Source organism: Halyomorpha halys, unplaced genomic scaffold (assembly GCF_000696795.3).
Source record: "Halyomorpha halys isolate HHAL.00 unplaced genomic scaffold, Hhal_1.1 Scaffold245.1, whole genome shotgun sequence".
NCBI classification, from domain to species: Eukaryota; Metazoa; Arthropoda; class Insecta; order Hemiptera; family Pentatomidae; genus Halyomorpha; species Halyomorpha halys.
This window is the reverse complement of record NW_027106223.1, coordinates 224,971-239,324: the sequence shown is the minus strand read 5'-3', so window position 1 is coordinate 239,324 and position 14,354 is coordinate 224,971. Positions and strand designations below refer to the sequence as shown.

The 14,354-nt window shown below is 29.1% G+C and overlaps 2 protein-coding genes across 3 annotated transcripts; one reads left to right on the top strand and one right to left on the bottom strand.

The window, feature by feature from the left end:
* Positions 1–1,162: 1,162 nt before the first annotated feature.
* Positions 1,163–9,266, bottom strand: nerfin-2 (nervous fingers 2). The gene is made up of 5 exons (XM_014419647.2): positions 9,118–9,266; positions 8,133–8,362; positions 5,670–5,782; positions 4,171–4,378; positions 1,163–2,477 (listed from the first exon to the last, which is right to left on the bottom strand). Exons 1-5 carry the CDS (start codon positions 9,166–9,168, stop codon positions 2,306–2,308), a joined length of 774 nt encoding a protein of 257 aa, XP_014275133.1. The 5' UTR covers positions 9,169–9,266; the 3' UTR covers positions 1,163–2,305.
* A 119-nt stretch (positions 9,267–9,385) lies between these two features.
* On the top strand, positions 9,386–12,208 carry LOC106680139 (SOSS complex subunit B homolog). 2 transcript variants are annotated; one of them, XM_014419650.3, is made up of 2 exons: positions 9,386–9,476; positions 9,686–12,208. In XM_014419650.3, exon 2 carries the CDS (start codon positions 9,782–9,784, stop codon positions 10,352–10,354), a length of 573 nt encoding a protein of 190 aa, XP_014275136.1. In that variant the 5' UTR covers positions 9,386–9,476; positions 9,686–9,781; the 3' UTR covers positions 10,355–12,208. The 2 variants fall into 2 exon arrangements, with proteins under 2 accessions (XP_014275136.1, XP_014275135.1); XM_014419649.2 differs by having other exon boundaries at positions 9,462–9,533.
* Positions 12,209–14,354: the final 2,146 nt, after the last annotated feature.

The following is a 14,354-nucleotide window of genomic DNA, read 5'->3' as shown; positions in this document are numbered from 1 at the left end:
TATCTTTTTTAGCCCTGACGAAGCTCTGCAAAGTGGGGCGAAACGTTGGCTCAATTAAAATTGTTTAATTACTATTTGAGTTATTTTGATCGCACCCTAACCATCTTCTTTTTATATAAAGTATAAGATAAAATAAACTTTATCTTATTGTTCTCTTTATTTTATTCCGAATAAACAGTCTTTGGATTAAAAAACAAAAAAAGTATACTTCATTTCTATATATTTTATACATCTGTTCCCTAAATAATTTATTGGTTAACTTTTTTTTAAAATTTAATTCAGCATCACTTTTTTTTCTAGATCAGATTTAACCCATTTAAGACCAATTACAAACCATGTGTGTAATAATAATTGGGAGCATTTATCAGCTATTTTAAGTAAAGTAGTCGAGATAAAACTTTTTTTTTAATAGTATCTGTAAAGTTTAGAAAAACATTCTGGATTTTCTTTTTAGGAAGTTAGATTTATATCAATTTTTTTAAATTGTTGAGGTGAAAAAACTTCCAAGATAAATATAATCTATTGTATATTGTTCATTGCACATTTCAGGATAACTGTCCCATATTCATGCACCATTACAATCCCCATATTTTCAATAGGGAAATTGAAAATACGTTGATTGTAATGGTGCGTTAATATGGGACAATTGTCTCAAAATGTTGTACAAAGGAAAATATAGAAATGATTACATTCATCTTGAAAGTTTTTTCACCTCAACAATTTTTAAAAAATTTAGAAAAAAAAATTTTGGCATTAATTTTTTAGCGAACCAAAAAACAACATTTTGTTAGGATTTTCGAAATTTACTTTTTTATAAAATATCAATGCAAAATAATGATGTTATATTATTTAATTATTTTTGAAACGTTCTCCAATTTTAATGATATATTTTTATTTTACCTTCCATTCCGTTCATGGTGTTCAATCCTCCTGCTCCTCGCAATAACAATTTTCTGCAGAGAAATTTGAACATACAGAGTGTATTCATAGTATTTATGCAAATTCACTTACCAATTGAGTGATTTCAATAGGAAGTTTTTTTTTCTATTAAAAATGAACATTATAAAAAATTTCCATTCCTGGGGGCCCGAGTTTGAAAAAAATCACTATCCCGAATGGGTTAAGGGATATGAACAAGAACAACATTTTTAAAATTAAAAAATAAAATGAAAATTGTTACAGCAAAGCTGTATATTTTACTTTATTTTTTAAGTTATAAAGATTTCCTTTAATCTCTGTTAACATTAACTTGATAATTTTTCAAGTTTTAACAAGAATTTCTTGTCATATATTAATTCTTTAGATAATTACATTGGAGTATTCAACAAAGTAATTGTGTCGCATATGGCCCCTGTGCCAAGAACTGGGTTAATGATTAAAAACAGTACAGATTTAAAATAATTTTATAATGCATAGAACTTGCGATAAGTGATTCAGAATTGCGCACATGTCGAAATAAAACCGAAATTCGAACCTGATAAAACAACATGAATACAATAAAGAAAAAAATATTGTCAATATTTAACAAAAGCAGAAAAAAAAAAGAGTAAAAATATGATTGCACTGATATCTCTCTTACTTTCTCAAATTCTTATTTCTACTGATAATCTTCGAATAAATATTCAAATCAAAATATATTTAAATAAATAAAATATAATATTGGCAATCAAAGAACAATGGATTGCTGGACATTACTTACAATATTATAACAGTAAGCATAAAATATACTTTTATATAGTTTTATTTTATACAAAGAATAATGTTCTCAGAACAATGATACTTTCTTTTGAATAAAGAGACATGAAATAAAATATTCTTTCAATAGGAAAAAATATGGCTGTAAGTTAGTATTGAGGTCACAAGTATAACCTAAACATTGGAACACCAATATTTACCTAATATAACCTATTGGAAGAATATTTAGCAGTAAATTAACACTGGAGTCACAAGTATAACCTAAACATTGGAACACCAATAATTCGAGTCAAAATATATTTCCGGATTAATAAATCATCATTTAAAAAAATAAATTATTAAGGCACCACAATCAACTTCTTACCTAACCACAATCAATGAAGCAATGGACGATAACAACTTCTATCAAAAATATTTTCGATCTCTTTCTGAAATTATATAAGAAGTAAACAGAGAAATCAAAATTTACAGACATTTAGTAATTACTAATATAACAGCCTTTATTAAAAGTAAATAATAAAATTACATTACTACTTAAAGTAATTAAAAGTCTACAAAGGTAACTAGAACGGGGAAGACACTGAAAGGGTTAAATCAGGAAGTAAGGCATTCAGCTATTCCAATCCGACGGTGAGAAGCCATCCGGTAGAGAGGATGTGTCGGAATCATTTGTGTCAGAAGAAAAATGAACAGCGATAAATCTCTTCTTCAGCACTTCGGTCAGGATGTCGGAAGGATCAGTGAGTATCTTGGGTCTTTTGATAGGCCTTCCTCCAGGGGACCTGTAAACAGAAATTCATTTATTTCAAATACAGTTCACGATATTTTATATGACAATCTAAATAAAGGAAACAATTACCTATTGTGTTTCTAAAAACATAAAATGTAAAAAAAAAAAAAAAATTGCTTTCATCAATTAATAATTTTATTTTACCTACTTATTCAATTACCTATATATACATTTATTTTCCACTTCTTTAATCACTTTAATTTTATTAATTCCATTCTGTACAATTATTTACTTTATGTCATTCTGTTTATATTTTCTGTATTCACTGGTTGTTAACTTGTTCTGTTCTTAGCCCCAACCATCTTCTCCTCGTATAATAATTTTAAGAGGCTGCTGGTGTATCTAACAGACTTGAGCATCAGAAGAAGGGAACTAAAGGTCACAATTTACTCTCAGCGCGAAAGATGGGTCTGAGGAACCCTAGCAATATTGTCCTTAAATTTTGATGTTCTAAATTAATTTATTTTCATTAAACATCAAAATCCATTCCCATATAAATAACTACAATGATTAATTCATTATTCTGTGTCAGATTTGCACATCTGAGTCTGTAAATTTATTCAGTCCTATTTTGGAGTCCTCAATGTGAAATCAAGACAGCAAGAATAACATGTCGCTACCTGACGTCATATGTCTCAACAGTCTGGTCACCTGTTCGACAATCAATCACACTTTTTTTTATATTGGCCAGCATTCATTGGAAGAACCACTAGAATGGTTAAAGTTACACCACCACAACCTTATAGAAATTCAGAACAAGATGCGAGGAGAAGACGGCGGCACTCTTGGACCGGACACATCAGGGGTGCATGAGACTGCCATCACCACAGGATTGTGAAAAACAACCACTCTCCCTACTTGCCTCTTCAGGGACTAAATTTTGTACTGTTATAATTTACATGTATGATTATATGGTTCCAAAAACGTATCACAATTTATTTTATAGAACTATAAACATGCAATAAAGGGATCCTAGTCGTAAGGAACGTATCGGGCCTCTTAGATAGCAAAAATTCTGAATGTATCATTTGATATAAAAAAATATTATTACATATGTCCAACAGACCCACCTACTTTAAAGGTAAAATTTTGGCAAAATGTATCTCATACAATATTCCGAAATGGTTATTAAAACAAACATTGTATGATAAGAGAGTGATAATACTGCTAAGTTAATCTGTACATAAAAGTTTTAAAATTTATAGGATGATTTGACTAAAATTAATGACCTGGGCAGAATAGTCTGCAGACAGTTTTTAAATTGTTGGATCTAAGGTGTAAATTTATATTTAAGATTGTCCCTGAGGATGGCCGAATAGGCCGCAATGTTGGACATTTAAAGAAATAATGGAGTGCTTTGCGACTTAGCTTGGATACAAATTATTTTATTTAAACAATAAAAATCTTTTTTTTGTGTATAATTTTATTTATTTCCAGTTATTGGCTTGTTGGTCACTGTATCTAAAAAAACAATGCCTATGAAGCAGAAATTATTTACAGCAGTTTTTCTGGTATTCCTGTACAATAAGGCTAAATTTCTAAAAATACAGACTCAAATACAGAAAAAAGTATTTAAAAGAGTGATTAAAGCAGTCCTTTAAGACAGGACTCCCTTCCAGCAAAAAATAAATCATATCTTATATTATAATTTTTAAATAAAATTAATTATCGTCAGCAGTACATACCTTTCAATCGGCTTTAGTTTTGGAGGTCCATTCTTGATCTCTTTCAGAACGTCGCCTAATGGATTGTTATTAGCGACATTACTATTTCTTGTAGTAAGTGGTTTTCGCTTTGGGGTGACGAAAGGTGATGATACATCGAAAGGCGGCGGAAGAGGAGGAGGAGGAGGTGGAGGTAGTGCAGGGGGAGGAGCAGGTTTTTCATCATCGGCTGAAATCAATTTTATAATGAAAGTAAGATAAAAGAATAAAAACATATAACTAAGATTATTTTCTTATACAACATATCAATTTTGTATATTTAACCCTTTTAGTGCTGAGCTTATTTTCACATATTTTGCATAAATTGCTAAAGGATTTTTGTAGAATCTTAATTTATTTTCCTCAAATGTAGATGGGTTTTCGTAATTCTTTCTGATATGTGTAAGGGACATATCAAATGAGTCATATTTTTTTCTATAACTGTATTTATTTAATTAATAAATTAATTAATTGATTAGTTTCTTGTACTATAGTTTTGATGAGCAGAGAAATAAAAAACATTTAAAAAAAAAGTATTATTTGTTTTGTTGAAAAAATTTATGTTAGAAGGAAGTTGCACAAATGTATCGGCATCAGGGTCATCCAAAACTCATCTTCAGAAGATTCACCACTTTCGCTACATATACGCTTTCTTCAATTTTAAAAATTCTAATTTCATTGTTACTGTCACTATTTTCATAAAGAGAAACATTTTCACTCAAAGATTCACAAGTATTTTCATCATCACTACTTGATGAATTTGACATTTTTCCAGTAGGAATAAAAAACTTTTACTTAAAAAAAATAATACAAAAATCAATATTAAATTCAGAGCAAAATAATTTTAAATGGTTATTTATAAATGTTATTAACTTATTAAAAACGTTATACATGCACGAGCTAAGGCATGTCCGTACAAGTCGATACCTAAAATCAAACTGTGCAATAGTCGGTATTCCGATGCTCTGCATTTTATACGCATTAATAGAGAGTCGATCTACTGACGGTTCACACTCTAATGGTTAAAACTTATTTTTTTAATGTATTTGATAACTCAAAAACTCATGATAAGTTTATAAAAAAAAACAAAAAAAAAAACTAAGCAATCATATGACAGGCAGAAAGTACATTGTGCTTCATTGATATGAGAGAGTTAAGTAAATATTGGCAATGTAGGTAGAAAAGAGTGATTCAAGATCAACACATGATCTATCAATCGACTGTATAAAATAAATTTTGTGCATGACAATCAGTTCTTTTATACTGGTCAGACCAAGTGTAACAGAAATTATAAATAGAAATACACACTTACAAAATAACCTTTAAAATATAATCATCCAAGTAGAATGCATGTCAGCATCACAAATTAAAAAAAATAGGAGACCCCAATAACTAACATGGAAAAATGAATTTTCTCGTTGCTTAATACATGAAAGAAGTTACCATAAACTTATGAATATATATAAATTAAAGTAACTTACAAGAAGTGGATAAATTTTGCTTCAGTAAAATGGAAGCTACTTGTTCTCGTAACTCTTTTAATTCATTCTGCAGCTGCGTCAGCTTAGTTTCATGCATACAACTGGTATCAGAACTAAAACAAACAAGGAACATAAACATTATTTTTTAGAATATTCAATGTTTGCAACAAAATTTGAGCTTGTTTTCAGTAACTTAACAATTTTTTTTTATCCCTATGCCTAGCCATTTCTGGCATACGACGTGCAGCAGCAACGCCTACGAAAGAGTACTTGTGTACCCCCTTCTTTATATTCCTTCCTCCAATGATTTGAATGCATAGGGAGTTTATCGTGGAAGAATTGATATTGGGTTCTAACCAAATCAACAAAATGGAGCATTGAGAACCTCATAGATGATTTTAATTATGACAAAATAAGGGAGCATAAAGAATTATACGAAGGATTTTGGACTGTAAGGATTGGATATGGGAGGATTTCGATGGTTTAATGGAGTCCCTAAAGCTCAACTTAAGTAGGTTTTAGTATGGTCATGTAAATGAGTTTATTGTAATTTATTGAAAATATGTAAAATATTAGACAGTATCTAGTAAAATTTGTAATATACTGAATCTTGTATGAGGATTTCAAGGTAGGCATTTGCAGTTCAAGGTAGGCATTTGCAGTCCAAGGTAGCGGATCTGTTCGACAGGGGATTATTAAAGAAGGCTGTAGGGCAGGCATTCATATGTTTATGACCAAAGTTAAAGATCATTTGATGGGATTTATTTTAATCTACAAATTTTGACACCATTCTAAAAGGGTTGTGATGTGGATTTCAGAGATAGCACACACGAGTCCTTTGTTTTTGTGACAAATATTGGTACAAGTCTTCGATTTGTGACAAATGGCAAACATGTAGACCCAGAATTACATATAGGGCTTGTCAAACTATATTTTTGTTATTGTGGGTCGATAAATAAGCCGTATTTGTGAAAATTTAAATTAATTAAGGAAGGACCTGTAGCTAGTTTATTTTATTATTTTAGCCATTTTCAGCAAGCGTAGTGAGAATAAGTCTGTAACAGTGACCCAATTTAAGCAGTTATAATAAAGTGTATCCTTCAATAGCAAAACCTATTTTAGCAGGTCTACTTTGTCAGAATTTTTTTTTTTTATTTCTTCCAATAGAGTATCTGCATTTCTGTCAGGTACACTAACAATAAAACAGTCATTTGTCTCTCCACTAATTCTGACGAAGATGCTGTGTTCTCCCAAATTGATTTTTTCATTAAGAATGAACCCTTTATCTATTAATATCAATAATGAACAACACAACTGTCTTAAAATAATATTGATAAATGAAAACTGAAGGTTACGGTAAAGGATACAACCAACAACTTTCAGGAGAGGTGAGGTATCATACTATACATAAGTATAGTAGTCTCAAATGAGTTGCTTTAGGGACAGAGAACTGGCACACCCCCACCCTAGCTCTTTCTCCCCTCCACACCATAACAAACCCCCCCCCCCTACAGAGAACCTTTAAGGTTTGTTCAAAGAGGCAGTCAGAATGATTTTCCCCTATTTTTGGACTTCTAGGTTACAAACACAGGAGGTTACTAGTTTCTTTAGGTTATCCTTTATCTTAAACTAAGACTGTTTGTTACTTATTCTTGTTTTACTATGTAGGCAAATATATTAACATAACTTGCTATTTAAGAACGCAGTATCTTCCAAAAAGTCATATTTGAGATTTGATCATCATTGTGCTCAGAAAAAAAAACTACCTCTTTTTACAGGTCACAATGGTTACAGCGTTATCACTAGTCTGTGAATGGTTCCTTTATCAAAGCTGTCAGTGTTAACTTTTGTTTTATATTTAGGGGCCATATCTTGGCAAAACAAGGATTATCACCACTCTCTACACTATCACCCTCTTTTAAAATTTTTCTCAAAGTGCGTTTCGAGACACCAGTAGTCAGGGAAACTCTTTTGATAACAGAGGAAACATGCATTAGACCAGTCTCAACCTCTGTTTTCATGAATATAAATACATTCATAGTTACGTTATTGGTATAAGAGTGGATAGTTTTCCCTCTAACGAGTATACTTGACATGGTAAGCTTATAATCTTGCAATATTAATGAAAAATAGTTTTGAAAACTGATATGAGGAATTTCTGAGTAAAGTTTCAAAAGTAAAGGAAAGGTAGTACAGTCACCTGAGCAGGTCTGTTCCAACAACCGATTATGACTATCCAGAACTGTATGGAGCATGCGCAGTACAGGATTTGGGAGAGAAAACAAAAGAGTGGGGGACTGGCAGGACAATGTGTGCCATCTCTCCCCTCCCTTTACCCACAGGCAAACTCATCGTAGATGCAATACACCCAAACCGTTTTTGGCCATAGGTCTGTATTTGTCAGTAGGAACAAGTAAAATGAACATAACATAAATTATTGAGACTAGAAAACATTGAACATACCAATCACAAGGAATTTCATTTTCCTCCCGAGAAGAACTATCTACTGATAATGACGAAATGTCACTTTGAATCGTAGTTTGTGATAATTTCTTATCAAGAGTTCTCCATGGCGGCACATAGATATACACTCTAGGTGGGCTAGAGATGGGCAAATTAGTTCCTATGAATCTAACTATACTCCTCCGAGGTCGTTTACCATTGACTATTAATGGGAAGGTTACATCTTTTACCTACAACAGAATAAAAAAAGTTGATTATAACCACAAACTAAACCTTTATAATAACTTAACCTTTATAATTAATAACTTTATTAATTTCACTTTATCTATCATGTAAAACAAATGGCATATACGGTAATAGAACTCAGTTTATATCCTGATACCATGGAATATTCAGCAATTCAAGACAATAATGTAGATGACTGAATCATTATCAGACTGATTGGATCATCATCAATATTATAATAGATCAAGTAACTAAAAAGTTTACAGTCAAAGGCAAGCATTTTGTTTATATTGCAGTACAGTAACATGTAAAATATATAAACTCAAATTTAATCGTTAGCGAATCATCAAATATTAAGAAATAATATTCAGTCTGACATTTATGTTGATACTAACTGATAACTCTATTATCAGTTTTTATAATCATTCAGTGTACTAATTAAAATAATTAATTCATAATGCTTTTGATAGGAGTTGATTAACTTTATGCAAAATGTTTCAAGTGAAATAAATTTTGAAGTAACTATATTGAAGAATATTAGTAGAACAAAATTAATGAGATACTGAAATAAAAGTAATATAGCAGTGCAAAAAAATAAATAAATAACATAACAACACATTGAAATAATGAAAAGCAGTAAAAAAAATATTCAGAGTCGTCAACTGATATCAAGAAACAAAAACAGTTCGTACAATGACTCCAAAGGTCACGTAGTCGGTTTCTTATATTAAGAGGAGAGTTAATAAATAAATAAACTTACTTTTTGTAAGAAATCACAAATGGACCGTAAAAAATTTAAAATAGATGACATTTTATGAAAACTAACGGTATTACTACAAGAAAAGTCATCTTAAGTTGTTAACGAACCTCACTAGCTTCGGTTCGAAAAAGGGCACCTCGAAAAACCAATGCCTGTACTATTCGAACTCATCAGATTCAAGCATTATTTTTTACTGTTAGTAATAAGAGAAACTAGAAAGAAAAATTTAATTAAAAAGTTAATAAGTAATTTCATTATTATCTATTTTATATTTTTCGTTTCGTGTTTATGCGAAAATAAAAGTCTTATCTATTCTTGACACACCCTGCAGCCTATCAGATCATTACAAAACTGACCAAGTATAACCTTTTATTGTTTTTGACACTTTTTTGTCCTTGTTTTCGACAGAATTTGTGGTATTTATCATAAACATTAAATGCACTTTTACCTCTTTTATTGACCCTGTTATTTCTCTATTATTAATATATTAGTCGGCATTACAGTCATGTTTTGCTTTGAATTAACTATTCCAGATCAACACTGCATGAATATGTATTTATGATTACAGGGACTAATGGGACTGCACCTGAGTTATTAAGACAACTGTAGTTTCGGATTTGATTATATTGATTGTTAGGGGGTAGTAACCTGCAATAATCAAATAATGGAAGCAAATATATTTTTGAAAGATGTTCGACAAGGTATGAAGAATTTGACTGTGACAGTAATAGTACTAGATGTAGGGAATCCTACAACTGTGAAGGACAATAGGGAAGTAAGAACTTTAAAAGTTGCAGATTCCTCTGCTTGCATCAATCTTTCACTTTGGGATGAACCAGGACATTACTTGATCCCTGGGGATATTATTAGACTGACAAAAGCTAGTGCTACCATATTTCGAAATTGTTTAACTCTTTATTCTAGCAAGGCTGGGGAAATTGATAAGATTGGTGATTTCTGCATGGTGTTCAATGAACAGTGTAATATGAGTGATCCAAATTTGACTTTCGAACCTCCAGCCGGTTCTATGAATAATGGTGGTATGAACAATGGTGGTAAAGTGATAAGGCCTCCTGGACCACTGATATTACCTCCTTCGGGCCCTCCTCAGCCTATGAAACCTCAGCGATTTCTTGGCCCCGAGCCTGCACCCCTTAGACCAGTTGGAAAGATGAACAATCAGAAAGGAGGTCGTGGAGGTGCTAAAAGCGGCATGGTTCGTCCGGAACGAAGATAGTACCTTTCTAAAAAAATGTTATGTTTGTAAGTTGATTGACATATGCACTTTGTATTTTTGTATTCAAATTGTTTTAATATTTAAGGGATATGAAAGTGTTTGAACACATTGACAATTTAGGTTATAGCTTATAGACAATTTTTATATATTTTTAGGAAATAAAATACTTTACAAATTGTAATATATTTTTCCTATTATGTTTTGCAGTGAAGTGTTGTAGGTTGGTTACTTCAACTTGAGCATTTCCTTAAATATTTTTTAATCTTCCAGATTTTTGGAAATTAAGCGTTTTTAAATTTTGATTAATCAGATTATTTTCAATTGGTATTTTATATAATTTAATGTAATGTCTTAAATCAAAATTCTAAATGGTATACAAATTATATGTAAGTTGAGGTATTTTCAAGTGATTAGAATTTATTATTTATTACCAATGACTTACTATCAACTAATATTTAAATAGAAATTTTCTTTTAAATTTGCATCTTTTATTATCACAAGAAGTAGCAGATAAAATACAATTTTTTATAAATATTTTCTATATTTAATAATTTTATACATTTAAAATAGCTGTGTTTATTACTATGGATTGATAATATTAATTGTTAATGAATAACTTTTTCATAAAAATTTAGAATTAAAAGATGTCAAACTAATTGTTATTATTTTTATTTTAAGCAAATACATTATGTTAATAATTATCTATTACGTAGAAGAAAGTTGCGTATGTTGGACCATATTCTATATTTTATAGTACTTTTAACCACATCATTTGAGATAAATCAGTATAAATTACATAGAATTTAAAACAAAAAGATTTCTTTGAGATATGTAATCTAACAGCAATAATTGTTACCTTTACATATATTTAAAAATTAGTTTAGTTCCTTATTTTCATCAAATAAAAGTAATAAGAAAATCCTCTAAAAGAAAAACTATGCTGAAAATTTAATATCTTTTGGGTAGACTAAAACATAGTTATTCAAAGATTATGTTATGTAAGACCTTGTAAATTGACAAGATCGAGTGGAATAAGGTAAGTAGAAAATTGTTGATATTTTCATCAAACCTTATTCTAACTTTTTTCTAAGAGAATTTATCTAAACTGGAGTTTTGAAAATTTCTTTTCATTTATTAAAGGTAAGTAATAGTTTAATTTAAAAATGAGTATCTTCTGTTTGTTTTTCAAAAAAATCTCTCTTAGTACATTTTCTACTTCCATTTATTAACTGACTTATTAATTATATTTGTATAAATAGTGGATTGCCAACCAAAATTATTTAGAAAGAATGCTTCAAATTTATTCTTAAGCATTTGAGATTGGTCCAAAATAGGCGACTTTTAACTAATTTGATGTTAATTTTAATGATTTATTTTAATTGCATGCCCTCTGGAAATAATTGTGACAAATTCAAATTGTACATAGATAGTGTCTTTATAGTTAAGGCAAATTTGAAGTCATTAAATGAAGAAAGTGTCATTTAAATTTTGGATATAACAAATTTGTCTGTGATATTTGTTATAGCAAATTTAAATAAGCATTAACGATTGTGCCAAAAAGTGTTGTTTTCTGTATACACTAGTATGTAAGAAATATACTTAGTATATATATATATGAGGTATTTAAACTGTTAAAATGTTTTTATTATATCCATAACTGTATAAATGTACTAGTTAAATTTTATTTAGTATCATTGCATAATGCCTATTTGGTTGAAAGTCTACTTAGTAACTTGAATTGTTTTGAGAAATAATAATTTTAAATTTTTCCTGAAATTCCAGCACATACAAAGCCCTCCCTAATCTATCATACTAGAAATTTAGTTATGTTATTTACAAAAAAATATTGGTATATTTTATAGTTTTTCTTCCCTGTCTCTATAATATTTAATTTTTTTTTATTTATAAAATTGGTCCTGCAGTCTTATATAGTGGAGGTAATTGAAGATTAAATTAAAGGTCAAAAAAGTGTCTGCATACTTGTAAATTGTTTATTTTCAGCTCCTGGACTTCATTTTATTTTAAAACAAGAGAAAATTAAATAAATAAAAATAATACTGTAAAGAAAAATCTTATATTTTGTTACATGATGACTAAAACCACATAGAAATGATACAAATTCATCAAATCTAGAGGGCATTGAAAAGTTGAATTGTCTATTGACTGGTTCTTAAAAGTACATTATTAGGTTTGATCTTTTTAGGTTATTAAGATTTTTGAAAAAAAGAAATCTTACTTTATTTCAATTTCATTCATTTCTGATAATCTGCACGAAATCTGAAAAAAATTAATTTCTACAGTAGGACTGATTACTTCTCTTTATGATGACTTTTTAGACAACCAAATGTCTAAAATAGGTCATGCAATATAAAATGCCTTCTAGAAAGTAATTGTTTACAGATTTTGAACATTAATAAAGAAGGAATTAAGAAATTTTTTAATTAGAAGAATTATATTTATGACAATAAACATAGGGATTGCTTATTTCACAGTGCTAAGTACATTTCCTCTACCTTTGTGAAAAATATAATTGAGGTTCTCTTTTTCAAGAAAATTACAAATTTTAAATTATTTTTTTAACTGAATAGATTTAGACATAAATTCTTAATAAAATAAACATAGTTTTCCTAAAAAAGAGAATTTTTATTTGTAAAGTTTGTGAAAATGTACATAGCACCACTGTGAATTAAGCAATCAATATTAACAGTTATTGTTTTCCAAAAAATTTTGTTACCTTAAGGTACAACCTCCAGGTTTATATTTTACATAATATATTTGAGATAAATTTATGTTAAACGTGAGATAAAGTATTTATAAAAAAAAAATGCATTGCACAAATTCAAGATGAGTTTAAGACCTTATGCTCTTAATAAATTGCAGAATCTAAAAATAGCTTTGAATGGAAATAAGCAGTTACTTAATAAATGTTATTAAAAGTATTCTCCAATAGGTTGAAGCGTCATTCAGGGAGTGGTATAAAAAAAAATAATTATATGGAAATGATGTTTCTCCTGAATTTATTATATAACATAAAAATATCCTCTTATAGCAAAAAAATTATATATATAGCTTACTTCACAGTGGTGCCAAGTACATTTCCAGTAACTTTAAGAACAATACAATTAAAGGTTCTCTCTTTTAGGAAAATAACAACTTTTTAATTATGTTTTTGGGTAAATAGATTGAGGTATAAATTATAAATTTCCTGAAAAATTGAAAAGTTGTAATTTTCCTGGAAAAAGAAAACCTTTAATTGTATCGTTTGTGAAAATGTACTTAGCACAATTGTGAAGTAAGCCACCAAACTTGGTGATTCAGGTTTTGTTAAGTGTGTTACCTTGAAATACAACCTTCAGGTTTATATTTTACATAAAATATTTGAGATAAATTTATGTTGAACATGAGATAAATAATTTGTAAAAAAAAAAAATACTTAGCACAAATTAATGCTCGTAATAAAACAGATCCTAAAAATAGCTTTGAATAAAAATGAAAAAGTCCGAACCTAATGAGTGTTATCAAAAGTATACTCAAATGGCTTGAAGCATCATTCAGGTAGTGGTGTAAACAAAAAAAATTAAAACATGTGAAAGTATATTTTATTTTAATTGTGTTTTCCCATCAATGTATTATATAGCATAAAAAATGTCCTCTTATAGCAATCAAATTTTAGTCAAAACATACATACATAAAGTAATCATTATTTTGTTAGGTTGTCATTCTATTCTAACCAGTGAATTGAAAAATTCTGATTGCTTTAAATCTTTATCAAATTTTTGTTTCATTCTAATATTGTTCACATTCTTAGATTTTTATTTTATTGTTCCTTGTTCACTGTAGATGAAGCATACTAATATAGTCAGAAATACTATTTTTACTAATTATCAGTGTCAACTTTTTGATATAGAGGAGATAAGTATACTTTGGATGAGTTTTTTCAATCCTTCATAGCTTCAGAAATTACTTTTTTTTTTTTAAAGTTCCAAATAAAACGTTATTA